Below are 21,268 nucleotides of genomic sequence, written 5' to 3' on the forward strand. Positions count from 1 at the left end.
ACAAAGTTCCAATAATTCAATACCTGTACCTGGTGCACCCATATCGTTTCGCAATTTCAGAATCGGGAAACATTTTGCGAAACAAAGGACCAGCGTGTCGGCACAGTTTATAGTCGAGTTATGCTCTACAATAAATGAGGTAAATAAAGCCTCGGCATTTGTCACAGAATCTAAATTTTGTGGTTTACACGAGAAGTTAAGTTTCTGGTTCTGTTCTACACAGTGGACACTCTCCCTGTGTTTTTTAGTTTGCACATGTTTAAGAATGTCACATTTCCCGCCACGAGCCACTGAAAAGTCACATCTACATACACTACAAAATGTGAAAGTTTGTCCCTTCCTCGATTCACTTAAATGTGGAAACTCTTCCTTATACTACACTGGATCGTATTTCTTCGCCATTCTGCATGAAAAATAATCGACACCTCCACGATACGCAGCCAGCAACTACTACAGAGTACACAAATTGTGCAGCAGATCCGAGAACACAATGGTTCTACGTTCTAGACAATGGTCTTGTAGCAATGGTGCCAACCCTGGTGCACCGTTTCCCCCTATATTGCACTTCAAATTCCCCTAAATAATTTGTCACACCGTCGGGTAAGCGAGCGGAGGGGGGGGAGGGGGGGGGGGGGGTAAAAGGGAGTCGAGAATGAAATTGTCGAGCGCGGAGGGGTGGGGAGGGGAGGGTAGTAACCCTAAATATTTTTCCCCCCTGAAACATTATCTCTCTAACTTCCCCCTAGGCAGCTCAATTCCCCCTAAATTTAGGGGGAAATCCCCTAAGTTGGCAACACTGCCTTGTAGACACAACAATGTTAATCACTTTGCTCGGAACAACTATCAACTACTCCTCGTCCACGATAACTTTACGATTGTGCCGGTGCTACCAGAATCGAAGGAAATTGGCACTAGTTGAAAGATATTCATTCATCTCCGAATGCTGCCAACGATAAGTTCCTCACTTCCTCGTAGATACGAAGCGCGAGCTAAGCCTACTGCCGCTCCCGACAGCCACCGCACCGATCTACCGAGTTAATATAGACGAGTAGCAGCTGTACCTTGTCATCCACCAATATATCAAAGGCGCAGGATTTTCAAATAGTAAGGAAAGTATTGAAACTGCTCTGAAAATCAGGAGATCGGTCATCGTCACGGTCGGGAGATCGGGAGGAAGAAGGAAAAATCGGGAGTCTCCCGCTTAAATCAGGAGAGTTGGCACGTCTGGGTAGGCATCACGTACCGTCAATGGGGGCTGCCGAACATTGTGGAGAGTAGTTGTACAAAGTTACGTCAAATCAGTAGGATTCACTGGTGAGTTTCAAAGAGCTACGAGCAGTGCAGGTACGATAATGACAGCACATACGGAGCTACAAAGAATGGGGTACAATGATCGAGCCACACATAAAACACGTAAACGTGGAAAGATACGAACCCAGTTTACATCATCTCATACTGTGTACAGCAGAGGAACAGTTCAGATATTTCGGTCGTTTGTATCGGCACGAAGTGCACCAAATCGTAAAGCGGCATCTGTGAGCGATGATTTGTAGACAATAACATTCCTGAAATGGACTGACCTTCCCAGGCTGCCAGCACGAACTAAATGGAAGACCTCTGGGACGAGTTACAACGTCGACTTCACTCCGGACCTCACTGTCCGACACCACTACCTTCTCTGGTTTCAGCTCGTGAGGAAGAATGGACAGCCATTCTTGCACAGACATTCAGACACCTCGGTGAAAATATCCCCGGCAGTGTCGAGCCAACATAAAAGCGAAGGGTGGACACACCTCACAGTAACGTCCACTAGTAGGTGTCCAGGTACTTTTAATGAGATTCTGTACTACTCAGCTGCTGTTTTATCTACTACTTCATACTGAGAATTTGTGTAATTTTATGGATTACAGAGACCACTACCAGGCATCTGCATACTGGAAAAATTAAAAGCTTATTTTTGATATTAACATATGCTTTACATTCCCAGTCTGAATATTCTACGGAATGATAGGAGGAGTGGCCACTAAAGCACTATCTTACTTTAGTTTTGAATACTTGGTGATTTTCAATTTCCCATCATCTTTCAGCTGCCAATCTGTCATAGATATTTGCACCAGAATATAGTATTTCATTCTGAATCCAAGACGGGAATGCATAACCTATATGGAAATATTTTCACCTTTAGTTTTGTTTGATGACGATGACGACGATGATGATGATGATGTTGTTTGGTTTGTGAGGCGTTTAACTGTGTGGTCGTCAGCACATGTGCCAAGTCCAAAATTTTAGACAGTCCAATTCTTTAACAATCCAACCTAGCCACTGTCACGAATGATTATGATGAAATGATGAGGACAACACAAACAACCAGTCCCCAGGCAGAGAAAATCCCCAACCCGGCCGGGAATCGAACCTCGAACCCCGTGATCCAGATCTGTGTGTGTGTGTGTGTGTGTGTATGTGTGTGTGTGTGTGTGTGTGTGTGTGAATTCTTAAGGGACCAAACTGCTGAGGCCATCGGTTCCTAGACTTACACACTGCATTAACTAACTTAATCTAACTTACGCTAAGGACAACACACACACTCGTGCCCGAGGGAGGACTTGAACATCCGGCGGGAGTGGCTGCACAATCCGTGACGTGGCGCCTCAAACTGCGCAGCCCAGTGATCCAGAGGCAGCAATGCTAGCCAGTAGACCACGAGCTGCGGACCTTCTAGTCTTGTGTTTTGAGTTTTGCAGTTCACTCTAAATTCATTCATTATTAACCATAATTAACATTAGGAAGTAAATGTATTGGGCCATTCCATGTGACAGGGTAGCATGACAATTAACATGTTTCATATTCCAAAATTAAATTTGCACTGAAACAGGAATACTTTCCATGACCACAAAATTTTATGGGCTTAAATGTAATTTTAGAGTAATGAAATTATAGAAATGTCCTTTAGTATTGAGTAAACAAGTAAAAATAGATGTGTGACAGAATGGGACTCAGACAGGATATAAAATACATCTGTTGTTACATAGCATACAAATTATACCCAACTGGATTCTGAAACTGTTCATGCATGAAAGGGACTGTGAACAGTTCAATCTGATTTTTTTAAATTTCCATCTGTTATTTTAATAATAAAACTATTCTTTCAAATGAACTAATGGTACTGGTAGAAAAATTTCATTTTAGCATGTTTTCTTTTGAAAATAAACATGAACAAATAAACAAATTTTACACTTTAACAAAAATATGCCAGCTTATGAAATGTCATTGATGTCAAAAACAGGGAATGAAAAATCTTTGTTGATGATCAATATCAGGCATACTGAGAATTTTAAGTATATCACTTTCAAGGTAAATTTGTTAAAATAACTGAAGTGTCTGACACAGGTTTGCTAACTCGCAACCGAAATAACCTTTCAACCTGAGGTAGATGTCAGGCTATGTTACAGATAAGTATATGCCGTACTGAAGATTTCATATTAGCATTTGTTGGCTTCACCAACTCGCAACCCGGCAGTTGCCTTCCAACCTAACTCAGACTCAGTTCCCGTTTGCGCACGCATGGCACCACATGCTACATCATTATGGGATGAAGCTGACATCTGGTATCATTAAGTCCAGTTATTCCAATTGTCTACACTGCTTTCCCTCAAGAGGTCACTTCTTGTGCATTTTTGACAACTGTTAGAATGTAAAAGGTTAATGAACTTTTATGTCCAAAATTTGTCAACAATGAAGGAACCCACATGAATATTTTTCTTTTCATCACTTGTTTGACTACTGACTTCATTACTTAGCATGTGCTCAGGAATCACTGTTGCTGTTTTCCCTCGAACACAGTTAAATTCAAAAGCATTTTTGGTGACATAATGTTGTTTCTAAATTATTGTATAAGGAGATGTGTACAATGTGTCAGATATTGCATGAATATCATGAATAGATGCATCAAGACATGCTGTCCATCTTGATCCCTGAGACAACACGTCACTACAGTTGCTTTTCTCTGTGTTTGTGGCAGTCTCATAAAGGAAACTGCATTTGTAACCTGATACTTTCCATCAAAAATCACATGCCATACCATTTGTTTGAGTTGCATTGATTTTCAGCAAAAGGAAAAAATAGGTTATTCTTCTCTAACTATCAAGAACATGACAATGTTGCCTTTGTATTTGTGATTTCACTTCCAATCGTGTACCTAATGAGGTGGCTATGCCAGTCTTAATGCACTACACTCACATTCAGGAGATGTGGGGTCTATTACCCGTCTGGCCATCCTGACTTGGGTTTTCCACAGTATTCCCTAGTTGCTAATGTTAATTCTGGTACGGTTTCATTTATTAGTCCACAGCCGACACTGTGCCGTATCCTCGCCTAATCCTACCCTACTTTGTTTGTTTTATTTATGTATATTTCTGACATGTCCAATACTGTTGTTCTGAATGGTCTAAGGACAAATAAATAAATAAAATTAAAGTTCACAACCAACCCCATCAACTCTGCCTTTCCCATGAACTTAATACCTTGATGTATTAGGATAATATTATATATAATGTAATCACTTTAAGCACACTAGGCCAACTGTGAATTGAAGAAATGTGAAGAAAAACTCGTAACTTAATAAATATCAGTCATTACTTAAGACATAAAAAATTTAAAATGATCTATTTTTATTGTCAGAAGAGAGTGTATAAAGGAATATTGGATGCTATAAATATTGCCACAACAAATAATAAATGTTTATCAATTCCTCATACACATTAATAGGTGAAAATCCTGACAGTTTATTACTTCACTGACTTTACAACATAAACTTAGTTGTTCAGGAATGAAGACCACAGTGCAACAAAGCATTCAAATATGTCAGTTTGGAAATATCACAACAGAAATATTTTACATTCCCCAACAGGTATGATAATTCTCACTCTAAACATACCGTGTTCAGTGAACAGTTTCCAATACAATTATTGCTAACATCTGCCATTTTAGTGATTTGATTAATGGGGCAGTACATTTCCTTAAATTCCAGGCATCAAATTGCTCCAACAGACACAATGAAACATTTAGAAAGGATTGTGAAAATTCTTGCCCGCATTCTTTGCAGCAGATCCAAGTTCTTCTTCAGTCCACAGAAAGTGATTCTATTTGGCCAATCACTCTGAAGGACATGGAGTATCTGTTTTAATCTTTCCTGTTCAGAGATCCACAACAAGATCAGTTACAAATATGACTTTTGTCTCCCCAGATCTGAGAGGCAGCGTTGTGCGCCAAACCATCGGTCTCCACCAGGCGTGCTTGTATGCTTTTTGTTATAACACAAAACTGGTTTAGTTTCAGTAACAGACTGTTGCGAGCCTTCATTTCTGGTCAACACATTTGGGGTTAGCAATTGTTGGTCGGTCGGTTTGAGGGAAGGGACCAAACAGTGGGGTCATCAGTCCCACGATCTAGGACGGCAGGAAGCAAGGGATGTACAACACAAACAGCACAATTCAGTCAACATGCAAACAAAGAGGGAAAAGGGATGTCAGGGCAGCAGAACAGACCAGACAAAAATGTATAGAAAAGGCAGGGAGAATGTGGCCGGTGAGGATGCAAGGTCAAGGCCTCCAAACCAACGCCTATGCTAACTGAGGGACTAATTCCAGATGAAGATTCGAAGACTTATACCAGAGAGTATGAACAACTTTCGTGAAGAAAACCGAGAACCGACATAACCACACGAGGAAGGTGGAGGGACATATTTAGTGTGAAGGGCCAAAAGGCAAAGACAATCCAGCAAAATGTGGATCACTGTGAGTAGAGCCCCCACAAGTACAAAAAGGCAGGGGGGAGGGGGGGGGCACAGCTCACTGCAGAGTAAAAAACCACGGGTCAACCTACTACGGCCAATACAAAGACGGCAAAGGATGGTAGATTACTGCCAGGAGATGCAGAGGTAAGAACGCCACACGGCAGGAGTCTCCTCGATGATGCAAATTTTGTTAGATGTGGGGGGGGGGTGGGGCGATGGGGCCTCCCGAGAGGAGGCCCACAATTGAGCAAAAAGGGATTTGATGTAAAGCTGTAAAACTGCCCCGGAGGGGTCATGGGGAACGGGGAGTAGGTGATCACTCCTCCCAGAAAGTTCATTGCCTGGGATACCTAAGTGGCCAGAAACCCAAAGGAAGTCGACCAAACAAGCGGCATCACCAAGATGAGCAATAAGGCTGTGGATGGCACAGACCGCGGGGTGGCAGAAAAAATGGTGAGCGATAGCCTGAAGCCCACTCATCGAGTCCATACATAAAAGCCCCCTCATCGAGTCCATACGTAACAAAACTCGGGTAACGGAAGAATCTTTAATAAAACAGAGAGCCCGTGGACGGCCGACAATTCCGCAGTAAACATTCCACACGTGGCAGGCGAGAGATGATGTTCCGTGCCAACAGAAGATGTGGAGGTGTTAGTAACTGTTGGATCATCTCCGAGCTTCACTTGTGATGTGAAATGGGCCCATGCTTAAAAGTGATCTTGATCAAATGGGTCCTCAGTAGATAGCATTCGGTATTCCTTGATAAACTCAATATAATGATCCCAAGTTTTCCTATGCTTTTATCAGAGTTAGGGTTAAAATTCTGATGCTACAACATCCACTCCAATCTCCAAAGACCAGTATAGCTTTCTCCTGCATCAGTTTCTGAAACAAGAGTAAGGACAGCCTTAGTGTTCAGAACATTAGATGCAAAATCTCCTTCATCTTCTGCAGCTATAGCGCCAAGACCAATACGGATCTTGATGACACTCTTCAGGTTGTGATACACTTCATAACCAATTTTCAAGGTCTCTGTAAAACTTCTTGCACCTGTTGGTAAGATCATAAATTCTTGCACAGCTAACTTGTTGTCGGCAAGGCTCCCACCCTTAATGACACTGGAAACTCGCAGGATTATTGGAAGTGATATAGGAAAGCTTTGGAATGAGCAAAATTCACTGGGAAAATTATTTTAAATTACAGTATAAGGATGTAGCAAAGGTGGAAATTGGAACTAGTCAACAAAGCACGGAAGATGACAACTAAATAAGGAAATATGCACTGCAGTAAAAAGACTTAAAAATAGAAAATCTCCATGGCCAGGTGGCCCATACAATTATTTAATTAAATACAGGGGACAGGAATTATATCAACAACTTCGTCCTTTTTAATAGTATCACAAGGGAAGGCAGGATACCAACAGAATGGAAATGAGATAACCAAGTATTCCATAATTACCAGAGAATTACATCGCTCAATACCACCTTAAAACTGTTAACATCAGTAGTTAGACCGAATGCAGCATCATATAGAAATAGTAAAACAGCAGGGATTCGGGAAAAACAGGAGGACAACAGATGCTATTTTCACTTTAAGGCAGACTGTGGAGAAAATCAAAGAGTTTAATAACCCAGCCTACCTGTGCTTTGTTGACTTGTCAAAAGCCATGAATTTAGTGAAAAATCAGGGAAGATATATATATGTAATAAAACGAGAATTAAAACACACAAAGGAATCACAGATGAAATTATACTACATAAAGGGATTAGGCAAGATGACTCATTGCTCCTGTTCAATTTAATAACGGACCACACCTTTGATGATGTAAGGAAGATACTGGGCTATAAAATGGAAATAAAGTGTTAAATAATATATGTCACACTGATGATCCTGTACTGATAGCAAATAACACAGATAATTTACAAACATTACTTCACCAATTTAATAGATATGTTAAATGTTACAGGATTCAAGGTAGCTTCTTACTTCTGCAGTGAAAATATGGGAAAAAAGAGGAGTTGCCACATTTGTCAGACACTGTTTTGATGCAAGAATATTGATATTAATAAATTTTGCTCAGAGCGGCACTTAGAAGCTTGTACGACAGCAGTAGTATTTCATAGCAAGTCCCTTACAGTTGTATGTATATACAGGGCATCTTCAGCAAACTTTAACCGCATCATTAAAAAATCTGGAAGCTCTGTTGTTCCATCTCACAGCAAAAAGCAAAGAAATAGTGGTTGCTAGTGATTTTAATGTGGCTTTATTGAAAATCTCTGTCAGTGAACAATTATTTAATCAATAATAGTGTCATTCAATTGGATTCCTACTGTGAACTTTGCAACTAGGGTATCTAAATGCTCTGAGACTGCTATTGATAATATCTTTGTAGCCAAATCTAGGGAATAAAGTCATATCACAAAACCAAACGTAAATGAGCTCTCTGATCATGACATACACCATCTTGTGTTAAATGTTGAAACTCGTGATGAAAAAAATTCTATTAAATCTTAATGCAGGAGGATAACAAATGAGTCAAAAATTGAGAATTTTAGGAGATTGTTCAAACACATGAAGTGGATAGATGTTTATAGTACTTCTAATTCACTAACAAAGTTACTTCCTCTTTTGAAAACTTTTCTGAAAAAGGTAATTCAAATAAAACGGAAGTTTAAAAATAAATCATGCTTTACACAATGAATATAAAGATATCATGTGGTACAAAAAGGAGACTGTTATCTACTACCAACAAACAGCTCTGATGTTAGCACTGTAATGCATCACAAAAAATACTGCAAAATATTGGAGCAAGTAATCCAGAAATCTAAGCAGCTTTATTATGAGAAAAAGATAATTACATCAGGCAACAAAATAAAAACTATCTGGGATATAGTGAGGACAGACAGGTGGGCCAAAAAAGGAAGAGGTAAAGATACCTCCAAAAATAAATTAGGCATTGGTAACAAGTGCATATAGTGTTGCAAATCTCCTAAACAAGTACTTTTTTTCTGTTTCTGAGAGCTTAGGGTTATCAGGTTCTCACTCCCAAAGAAGTAACGTCCATCATAAAAACCTTAAAATCAAGTATTCTAATGGTTATGATATGGACTGTGCGGCTGGTCCTGGCGGAGGTTCGAGTCCTCCCACGGTCACTGGTGTGTGTGTTTGTCCTTAGGATAATTTAGGTTAAGTAATGTGTAAGCTTAGGGACTGATGACCTTAGCAGTTAAGTCCCATAAGGTTTCACACACATTTGAACATTTTTTTTTTGGTTATGATAATGTATCAGCAAAGTTAATCGAAGAGCGCTCCTGCGAGTTGAGTTCTATCTTAAGTTACTTGTGTAATCAATCTCTTATCAAAGGATCATTTCCAGACTGACTAAAATATGTTGAAGTTAAGCCTCTTTACAAGAAGGGGTACAAAGAAATACCTTCAAACTATCGACCAATTACACTTTTGCCAGCTTTTTCAAAAATATTTGAAAAGTTTGTGTTCAAGAAGAGGTTGACAGTGTTACATTTACAGAATTACAACTCAATAATACATTCAGTTGGGAAGGGCATACCACAGAATTGCTGAAGCACCTAAATGAGTCTGTATTTGCAGTGAGAATGATGTCAGAGATAGGAGATATAAATATGAAAAAACTTGCATACTTTGCTTACTTTCATTTTGTGTTGTCATATAGGACCATATTTTTGGGGTAACTCATCAAACCAAGCAAAAGTTTTTAGTGTGCAAAAGCATGTCATAAGACTCATTTATGGTGTAAATTCAAGAACATCATGTAGAAACCTGTTCAAGGAACTTTGTATTCTAACCACTGCATCTCAGTGTATTTATTCCTCAATGAAATTTATTGCAATCAATATATATCTATTTCCAACCAATAGCTCAATACACAGTATCAATACCAGGAACAAGAACAATCTACACAAAGACGTAAAATCACTTACCTTTGTCCAAAACGGGGTCCAATATTTAGGAACACTGATTTTCAATAAATTGCCAGTAACCATTAAAAACTTGGTCTAAACAGAGCCTTAAAGACTTTTTGGTAGGCAACTCCTCCTACTCTGTAGATGACTCTCTTAACAGGGACTGTTAGACCAGCTTCGGTAAAAACATCTGTTACATTCCAGTTTTGACAGCACTTGGTCACAACATTTAAAGATTAGGTATTTTGTGTGTGATAAATTTATTAAAAGTGCAGAACTAAATTTCATTTTGACAGTGTATTAATTCTTTAAATATTACCAGTTCCATGTTACTATAACGTATTCACCTATTTTGACAACCCTCTGACAAATGATAAGGGTAATGAGTATTATACTCAAATGTTTTACATTTTTTTATTTTACATTTTCTGACTTGTTCCACACCCATGAGAATAATTTCATTTTTGGGTCTATGGAACGAAAACTGACTCTAATCTAATCTATTAAATTGGGAATTAATGTAACATTGAAATCGCTTCTAAAAAATCAGAGTATGATAATATTAAAAGCACTTGTACAATGTAAACTAAAAGTAGCTGGTGTGTAAATTGAACAAGTGATGAGCTTTAATTATCTAGGGACAGTTATCACCAGCTGTAGAGACTTAACCATGGAAATGAAAAATCAAGTGACAAAGGTAGTAATGGTTGCCAGATGCCTGCAAAATACTGTATGGAGAAACAAATTTATAGCAACTGAGGGGAAAATAAAAATACAGGGTGATTACAATTAAAGTACAATTAAACTTTCAAACCACTATAGAATAAATACTACTGGTCAGAATGACATCAAATTGCAACGGAATGTTATCGGAGAAGCAGGAAAACATATGGCAGTAGAAAATAAATAGTTACAAAATGTAGAAATAGATGGGGCTGTAAGCATCATAATTTAACAGTGGTCGAATACAGATGACAAATGAATCATACAACAATGCCTAAGGTGTACAGCTGATGTTAAATAAACTGTACTACTGAGTGTGCATGGGTGTACAGGTGTGATACTGTTAGTTACGAAAGCCCACACACCATGGCAAGGTCATATCACATTGGATGAGAAAAATCCATTTTTAGTTGTCCTGAGGCAAAAACCACACAAAAAGAATCACTCACATCGGTTTTTAATCGTCCCGATGCCAAAAACCGCATAAAAAGCATCAATCACATCGGTTTTTAATTGTCCTGCGGAAAAAAACACATAAAAAGCATCTGTCTCATTGGCTATTAATTGTCATGATGCCAAAAACCGCATAAAAAGCATCAATCAAAATCAAATCAGATTATTAATTTCCCTGTGCCTTCAATGCAGCTAAGTTTGCTATCAGAGCGCTGAACACCTTTCAGATAGCCCTACAGCCAGAGATCACACGGATTAAGATCAGGTGATTGGGACAGCCAGACTGTAGGGAAATGGCAGTTGATAGTTCTAGCACTTCCAAAATGGTGCTTCAGCAGCTGCTTAACTGTATTCTCAATGTGTGGAGTTGTCCGCCATCTTTCATAAAAATGATTGCATCCACACATCTACGCTGTTGGAGAGCTGGAGCAACGTGCTTGCGCAAAAGACACTCGTAGCACTTACCAATGATGGTACAGGTAACAGGACCAGAAGCACATGTCTTCGAAAAAATATGGCCCTACGATAAATGATGCCGTAAACCCACACCACACAGTGACCTTTTCAGGATGAAGTGGTACTGGCTATTTTCTGTTGCCCATATTGACAGTTCTGTGTATTGACATATCCTGTCAGATGGAAGCGGGCTTCGTATATCCACAAAATCTTCCACGGCCACTCACTGTCCACTTCTATGCGAGCAAGAAATTCCAAAGCAAAGGTTTCTCTTGCTGGCAGGTCAACACGAAGCAACTCGTGCAAATGGGTAATTTTGAATGGATAGCAAAGAAGGATGTTTCGTAGGATTTTACACACCGTGCTCACTGTTAGGGCAATTCTCCACGCACTACACGTTTGCACACCACCACTCGTCTCCTCCTGCTGTGGCCACTGCTTCCACTGACATCGAGTCAATTCAGTGCTTCCTTCTACCAGAATGCACACCAAAAGAACCTGTCTTTTCGAATTTCCAAACCATTTTCTCCAGACCCACGACAGTCAGCGGACCAACACCTTTTTTCAAACCCTTCAGTATCCGGAACTTCTGCAGAGCGACGTGTGCACAGTCATCATTCTTGTAATACAGCTTTACAAGCGGAGCACGATCCTGCCTTGAGACAGTCACGGCGAACGTCATGGACGCGAAAGGAGGAAAACCCGTGTACCTGGTGTATTTATATCAACTTCATGGGTCGTGACAGGTGTTTTCATTTATGTATTCTGATGCATGTAGCACCATCTATTGATCAATTTTCACACTATTTTTTTCTGCCATACGTTTTCCTCCTTCTCCGATAATATTCTGTTGCAATTTGACATCATTCTAACCAGCGGTGTTATTTCTACAGCGTTTTGAAAGTTTAACTTTAATTATAATAACCCTGTATATGAAACAACGATACATCCTTTTACAACGCATGCAGCAGAAATCAGAGCAGAAACAAAAAAGAAAAACGAAAGCTAACAGCAGTGGAAACAAAGATATTAACAGATTCAAGGAGCAACCATGTGGGACAAAAGAGCAAATGTGCTGAGAAGAAGAAAGCTGGCTAGGTCTGCAGTGTGTCTGTACAGGGGAACAACCTCCTTAGCTGCTCCTGCTTTGCATACTGCAAGCAAGACACCCAGGATAACATTAGCACCCAATTTATCATTTTTATCTGTTCCATCTAACTTCAGTAAAAATTTGTCGATTTCCTTCTGCTGGGTTGCTTCAAAATTCTGTTTTTATAGCTCTGACCATTTGATTTAATTGATGTTATCAACATCTTTCTTTACTCCCTTATACAGGTAGTTTTTTTTCCACCATCTTGAAGTTCCAGTGCTTTGTGACCATCTGTGCTTGCCCCTGATCCGAGTTTATGTCAAGAGTTGGCTTTCCTCTGGAGTTAAAGATCTAGTATACATGGCAGTTCTTAAGTGACATCATGAAAGAAAAATTCCATTGAAACTTACAGCATAGCACTGTTTTTAAGTTTATTACAATAGTAACTTGAAGTCAATTAAAAGCAGAGAATAATTAATGTTTTTCTGAGTGTCTTCAAACTAGCTGTGCTGGAATGGGACAAGCTATAAAAAATGAAATTACACATTAAATTTTTAAAATTACTAATTATTTGCATGTGACATTATTTATCTTGGTATTTCTTACTTATAACACACACTTGTACTGAATATATGCTTATTATGGTATTTTTAATAAGATAAACTTTTACGTTTTCCGGTGATGGAATAGGACAATAAAACTAACATTTTTTGATTGTATTAACAGGTATGTGTGCATTATACCACAACAATTAAATTTTATGTACCACATTAGTAACAGATATACTAAAAAAAGAAAAAAATTAACCACAACATATCTTAGGAAACTTGCCTTTTCAAACTGTTTTTCAAAAGTTTCCTTCCATTTTTGGATCCACATTTACAAAACAATTACTGTTTTCCCATGCAGGGACTACATTTTATACAGTGTATGCAACTTTGAACTCTACTGCCATGCACTCACCTACAATGCTCAACGATTTTAATTTTTTGGTGAGTTTGTTTTCACTTCTGGTGGAATGACCATACTGGCAACTAAGCGTAAGAATTCCACAGCACTGAAGAGACTTCTGCAATGTGTTTTGTTATTGACTTTACATAACATTCTCACTGCACACTTCTGTAGAATACTTTTTCCACCTAAGTTGTATTTCCCAAAAGGCCATGTCATAGGAAAATACTGAGTGAAAGTATTCAGGTCAACATAATGGGAGATTTCTAAGTGCAAAGCAGCCATATCTGTAGGTGCCATCTCAGTTCATTGTACTTCCGCATGCTCAATAACTTAAAGCCCCAGCCAGGGTCTACCAAATGATCTCTACCTATGGTGTCATGCCTGTCTGTGACTCAACATCTCCTCTGTATGGTGAGTACCAATTTATCATCATTCCAGCCTGGATTTTCCATTGTTTGATTCTGATACCTGTAAGTCATATTTATTCATTTGGAATTGCATAATGTCGCGGTAACTATATGGAGTTGATCTATTATAAGACTTTTCAATTATTCTCCTGGCTGGCTCCAATATGGAAGGGTTTGGTCCTTTACCTGTAAACTTCACTCAAGAGGATTTGTCCAGTTACTACATTCAATTATGAGGGAAAACTGTCGTCATATGGCTCTCTAAAAACATGGTATTTATATACAGGCAATGACTATTTACTCAGTTTCACGAAAGTTCAAGTAGTTCATTTTTATGACACTGCATATACTACCGTATTTTCATGTCATGTATTTTGTCACTACTTACACTATGTTGATTTACAACAAAAGGGTAAAAACACAGAAATCTTGTATAACTATCAATAATGTTATGTGACATTTTTTAGCCGCAAATTAAAAATTATTTGCATTTGCTTTTCCTGGAAAACAACACAATCATGCAACTTACATTCATGCACACACTCTGAATCGCTGTAAAGGCCTAAGATAATTATGCATAAAATTATGATGGCATAAAACTACTCAAAAATAGACGTTTAAATGATCTCTGTGGTATCATTATCTAAGTAACAGGCATTTAATTTTGTCTGCTGTATGAAGTTACCCACATTGCAAGGAAAACTTGTCTAAGAAGTAATTACTGCTAGGAACAAACTATTGAAAGTACCTCTTCACTAAGTGTTGGAAATCCTTTTCGGATTTCGCTGGCGATATTTCAAACGAATATGACGGTTTCTTTTGTTCTGTAATCCGTTTGATTTTCTCTGCGAAACTTTGCTGTTCACGTTCATTTCTGATGAGTGGCGTTTGATGGCTCGAGAGCTCCAGTTTAAGATCACCGTCTGCCAAATTTGTAGCATTCGTTAATTCACAATTCGAGAGCAACAGTTCTCTCATTTTCTATACCCTTTCCAACATAAAACTGCCGGAAATGTTACGTAAGAACAAATCAAGCGAAGAAAAAAAAACTGTTTGCTACGGACAAAAATTAGGCCTTATCGGTAGAAAATTGTAGAACACTATTATATAAATGGTGAAAAAGACATGGTTCGTAAACATAATCAATATCGGCACTGCACTAACCTCATAAAATGTGAAGGTTATGGGCTTTCGATATGCAACTACTAAGATGTTGAGAATAAATAAGGAGCTAATCGGAGTCTCGTGTGCTCAGACACATTTTTTTTTTTTTTTTAGTCATAAATAGGAATTTCAGTTAAAATGTTCTCATTAGTTAAGGTTTCTCAAAACACGTGGAATTATATTGAAGTGATTTAATTCCGAATGAAATGAGACAGGCCTCTAAGTAATTAATATATTCTACGATTCACATATTTATATATGGTCTATACTATAAATGTGAAAAGACGTTTTTCGAGAGTCATGCATGTACTATGAAAGTTAATATTGAAATGAATACTGCATATTGCCATCATGGCTTTCTCATTGGAAAAAGACAATGACATTCGATGTACTTCTACATTTTGAACAAAAATCATTAAGTCCAATGACAGTTCAAATCACCCGCTAGCTCATCTTGCACTCGTGGAATTGGATTATTGGGCTTCGTAACAATTGACAATATACAGTAGGGTAGCCAACCTTGGAATGCAAACACCTTCGAGATAGACGTCAACAGGCAACATAAACTCGCACACATACCCCTTACCATAACACCGGGAGATCAACTGCCCTCTGGAAACAGTCTACTGGCTCACTGCCACGTCAGCTAGCTTGACAAAAAAGGTATAGAGTTCATTATCTATTTGAGAGGCCTCTATAGAAGAATGATCCCGACACGGCAACCAGAGGGCCCGACGTGGCTCTCAATTTTGACAGTATGCCCTCGGTTTCTTTCGAGCAATGGCGGGGCATAACTCCTATTCTATCAAAAAAGAAGCAATTTGCCACTGTACTGGTAGCATTGTTATATGCTTATTATCAGGAAAAAGAAACATGTGGAAGAAATGATTACTTAGCGACAACAGTTTAGTTATATGACTAACAAACAGGAATCGTGAAGATATTCGTTATCATCTGAGGATGGGCAACGACAGTTCATTACATTGTTACGTTTGGTGCCTGTACTGACCGTGAAACAGGGAAGTATCATGAGACAAGCATTTGCTGCTGAAGAACGACTGGTCACCGCTTAACGCCTACGTCTACATCCATACTCTGCAACCTACTATGAATTGCGTGCCAAAACGTACTTCCATCTGTACCAATTGTTAGGGCTCCTTACCGTTCCATTCACGAATGAAGTGCGGAGAGAATGTCTGTTTAAATGCCTCTGTACACACTGTAATTAATTTGATCTTATCCTCAACATCCCTACAAGAGCAATCGTAAAGTGTTGTAGCATATTCCTATGCAAAAACAGACATAATATCTTATGGGATAACAGCAATCAGTGATTTTATAATGTTACTTAAAATTCGTCTTGATTGCAAATTTTTTTTTTTTTTTTTTATTCATATGACCGGTTTCGTTTCATTCAGAACCATCTTCAGATCTGATATTTAAGTTACAGGAGTAACTCGTCCAATTCAGCAACTTTCACATGTGACGTAGCATGTGAAAGTTGCTGAATTGGACGGGTTACTCCTGTAACTTAAATATCAGATCTGAAGATGGTTCTGAATGAACCGAAACCGGTCATATGAATAATAATAAAAAAAAAATTGCAATCAAGACGGATTTAAAGTAACATTAAAGCATATTCCTATGTTGTCATTTAAAGCCAGTTCTGGAAATTTTGTTGTTAGGCTTCCTCAGGATAGTTTCCATGTTTATCTGCCAGTTAAATTTCTTCAGCATCGCTGTGACACACTCCCACGGATCAAACTAACTGCTGACCACTTTAGAACCCTTCTCTGCAAACTTTCAGCATCCGCTGTTAGTCCTGCTTCGAACGGGTCAAACTAATTCAGCAATATTTTGAAACGGGTCGCACAAATGATTTGTCAGCTATCTCTTTTGTCGACTCATTGCATCTCCCAAATATTCAACCCATAAACCGAAGTTTGTGGCGTGTTTTATCTACGATTTAGTCCGTGTAAGTATTCCATTTGATATCTCTACACAAAGTGCTACAGCCAGGTATTGACCGATTTCAACTCTGTTTGTGCTCCGACAAGAGCATTTTCCCGCTTGTTCAATTTCTTTCCCTGCTACACCAGTGTGTGCCATTTATACAGTATAAAACGTATTCTCTATAAACTGAAAGTAAAGTTTTGATAGTTTGTACTTCGATACATTTACAAGCTTTGACATATATATAAACAACAAATAAGTACGCAGAATATAAGGTTAATTCAAAATCGTCTCCCATCCAATGCAAGTTCGCTTTACAATACTTTACATAACAATGAACAACATTTTTAGGCTACTCCTACAGTATACCAAAAAATGCAGTGTTTGCTTTATTTGCAAGTATAAAGAATTTCGTGTGACAAAATAATTATTGTACGCCGCCAGGTAGCACCATCGAATACTTTCCAGGTATAATGGAAATGTCGTGTGGCTAGGGCCTCCCGTCGGGTAGACCGTTCGCCTGCGCGTCGATGGGGATGAAATGATGATGATTAGGACAGCACAACACCCAGTCCCTGAGCGGAGAAAATTTCCGACCCAGCCGGGAATCGAACCCGGGCCCTTAGGATGGACAGTCTGTCACGCTGACCACTCAGCTACCGGGGCAAGACAGCCTGTATAGAGGTGAAGTGGATATTAAACAGACACATCACGTCATAAAGTTTTATCGGTGAAAAAATAACGACTAAAAACATGGTTTGGTGCCCTCAGTGACCTTGCAAAGACCCCAGCAGCTTTGTCATTTGCTCACCATGTCAGTCAAAAATACGTTTACGCCTCAGACAGGATATGATGTGCATATTTTACTTGCATAACTCCAGTACGTTTGAATCTCTGAATCTTAGTTACGAATAATGATACTGGGAAAATGTTTCAAGCTTCCCTGAGAACGTAATCTTCAGAGCATACGGCAAAAATTTGCTATGGAAAGAAGTTATTAAAATAGCCATCCCTACAACTGATACTTTTAGCACCCAAAACTCATGGTTTCTCGGATGTATCTTCATAACGAATACATATTTTCGAAAATGAGAAAACAGAGTGTCTAGTTCAATGCTTAAGGAATGCACAAGTAGAATTGGAGCTGTTTGCTATACTTAGTTATTTAGGTAATTGCGTCCTGTGGTGCAAAAAAGACATTTCTTTTTGCATAGGTACAATAAATTTGAAGCTCTGGATTGTGGAAACGGATAATGATGTAGAAAAAAGTTTCCAAGTTCCCCGAGCATATCATCTTAAGAACATATGGAAAAATTTGAAGATCTGACACGAATAGAAATTATAGAAATGACCATCCCCACAACTGATACCTTTCACATCCAAAAATCATAGGTTTTTGAGATTTCTCGAGAACCGTCTATGAAAAAAAGGCGCTTTTGTGTCGTCTAAGGTTCACCCTAGGCCACACCTGAAGCAAAGGCACCCACTGATTTGCTCAGTTTTCCTGGGCTGGAGAAAGTGAATGATGTTTTAATTTTGGCCCTGTACTGCAGGATAGTTACAGTGTGTCCATTCTTCTGATAAGAAGAGAAAATGTTCTTCAATAAAATTCTTCAGGGTATCAGACCGCATCGTCATAATTTAAAATGCGCCAACGTTTCGGCCAGCGTTGCAGCTAGCCTTCATCAGGGCCTTACGTTAACTGCTAAATGAACACACTTGGTTCCTTAAATAGCTGCACGAGAAAACCGTGTCGTTACTTGATTGGCTGTAAAAGGAGGAGGAGGAGGGGTGAAAGGTATGCTTTATTGGTGTTTCCTTTATTATCTGTCATTGGCTGAAATAGCTGTTTTCTATTGGTCTTTATATTAATCCACCCCATTGGAGGAGACGGACGAATAGCGAACAGGTGATGGCTGTGACGTCACACTGTTTCCATGCTGTCCAGAAGCCGGCTGCGGCGTGCCATTGCTTTGTGTGCTCGCGACCACTACTGCGGCTCTCCGCGTGTCTGCATGGGCCGCCACGGCTCTGCCGCCGCTCCGTAGCCCTGCTATTGCAGGCAGCCAAGACCTCGGAAGCTTGTACCCGTCCTCTCTATTCATGTTGGCAGGTCTTTTGGCTATTTCTATCGCCTCTCTAATCTTTCTTTTGAAAGTGAGAGGCTGTTTCGCCAGGACGCGGCCTTCTTGAAAAAATATTGGTTTCCCGCACTCGTCTCGGTGTTCCGCCACTGCCGACTTAGTGTGTTGTTTCAGGCGGATATACCTTCATGCTCCGAGAGCCTTGTGCTAATCGGACGTCCCGTCTCACCTATGTAGACTAATCCACACGCACAACCAATTTCATACACGCCAGCTGTGTGTAGTTTGTCAACTGCATCCTTGGTAGAACCGAGCATGTCTGATATTTTGTTTCTGCTTCGGAAAATTGGTTTGATGTCGGCTTTTCGTAGAATTTTGCCAATACGTTCGGTGACCCCTTGTACATATGGTAACACAGCAATGCTCTGTGCCTCCTTCTCCTCTTCCCTATTAGTCTTCTCCCTTGTTGACATGGTGCTGTCTATCATCTGCTTCCCATAGCCATTAGTTCCGAAGATGGACCTGAGGCGTTCAAGTTCTGTCTTCAGATGTTCTTCGTCGCTTATCCTGTACGCTCTCTTCGTTAGCGTATGCAGGGCGGACTTCTTCTGCGTGGGGTGATGGTGGGAGGAGGCGTGAAGGTACCTGTCCGTATTGGTTGGTTTCCTGTACACTTTGTGGCCAAGTTTACCATCAGGTTTTCGATAAACTTCCACGGCGAGAAAAGGCAGCACCCCATTCTTCTCTGTTTCCATTGTAAACTGAATTTTCCTATGCTGTTGGTTAAGGTGCTTGTGGAAGTTCTGTAACTCCTCTTCTCCGTGGGGCCAGATGACGAAAGTATCATCGACATAGCGAAGCCAACAATTTGGACGTAATGGTGCGGACTGGAGGGCTGTTTCCTCAAATGCCTCCATACTTTCGTCATCTGGCCCCACGGAGAAGTGGATTAATCTACATAGGTGAGACGGGACGTCCGATTAGCACAAGGCTCTCGGAGCATGAAAGATATATCCGCCTGAAACAACACACTAAGTCGGCAGTGGCGGAACACCGAGACGAGTGCGGGAAACCAATATTTTTTCAAGAAGGCCGCGTCCTGGCGAAACAGCCTCTCACTTTCAAAAGAAAGATTAGAGAGGCGATAGAAATAGCCAAAAGACCTGCCAACATGAATAGAGAGGACGGGTACAAGCTTCCGAGGTCTTGGCTGCCTGCAATAGCAGGGCTACGGAGCGGCGGCAGAACCGTGGCGGCCCATGCAGACACGCGGAGAGCCGCAGTAGTGGTCGCGAGCACACAAAGCAATGGCATGCCGCAGCCGGCTTCTGGACAGCATGGAAACAGTGTGACGTCACAGCCATCACCTGTTCGCTATTCGTCCGTCTCCTCCAATGGGGTGGATTAATATAAAGACCAATAGAAAACAGCTATTTCAGCCAATGACAGATAATAAAGGAAACACCAATAAAGCATACCTTTCACCCCTCCTCCTTTTACAGCCAATCAAGTAACAACACGGTTTTCTCGTGCAGCTATTTAAGGAACCAAGTGTGTTCATTTAGCAGTTAACGTAAGGCCCTGATGAAGGCTAGCTGCAACGGTGGCCGAAACCTTGGCGCATTTTAAATTATGACGATGCGGTCTGATACCCTGAAGAATTTTATTGAAGAAGACAACGGCCGCGGAAGCCTACGCTTACAAGAGAAAATGTCATTACTACGAGGGCTATTCAAAATAATGTGTACAGACCGATGTTGTCTGCATGGCCATTAACATAAAATGTGAACAGCAAGGATCCCAACACACCTCACTACCAAAAAATCGTCAATTCAGTCACCGTTATCACTCGATACTCCATACGATCGATAATAAGCATAAATGTGGTACTGGACTAAATCTTAGACACATATCTATGATTTAAAACATGGGCGTAATCGTGACTGCAGCCTTGTGAGGTTCAGGAACTTCAGGACGCGGAAAACCCCTACAGAAATCTATGAGACGTATTTTGTTAAAATATTGTCATTAACATATAGAAAATTTTCACTATTAACACTGTACGGTCAGTGGCTTTGCTGATGATCGAGGCTATAACAAATTTATTCCTTCATGCCTTGAAATAGGAGATAAGTGTTTAAAGTCCCGTCGACAATGAGGTTGTTAGATATGGAACACACGCTCAGGTTAAAGAAAGATGGGGAAGGAAATCAGCATGCCCTTTCAAAGGAACCATCGTTGCATTTACTTGA

General features: G+C 39.8%; 1 protein-coding gene across 1 annotated transcript in view; it reads right to left on the minus strand.

Annotated features, from left to right (window-relative positions):
* The window catches only part of LOC124719822 (methylenetetrahydrofolate reductase), an 80,695-nt gene extending 65,139 nt beyond the window's left edge, over positions 1 to 15,556 (minus strand). Inside the window, exons 1-2 of the mRNA XM_047245011.1 lie at positions 15,421 to 15,556; positions 14,564 to 14,738 (exon numbers count right to left, since the gene is read on the minus strand). Coding sequence (XP_047100967.1) covers positions 14,564 to 14,738; positions 15,421 to 15,556 — 311 coding nt within the window. The remainder of the gene's footprint in view (positions 1 to 14,563; positions 14,739 to 15,420) is intronic.
* Positions 15,557 to 21,268: the final 5,712 nt, after the last annotated feature.

This window comes from Schistocerca piceifrons, chromosome 11 (assembly GCF_021461385.2).
Source record: "Schistocerca piceifrons isolate TAMUIC-IGC-003096 chromosome 11, iqSchPice1.1, whole genome shotgun sequence".
NCBI lineage: Eukaryota > Metazoa > Arthropoda > Insecta > Orthoptera > Acrididae > Schistocerca > Schistocerca piceifrons.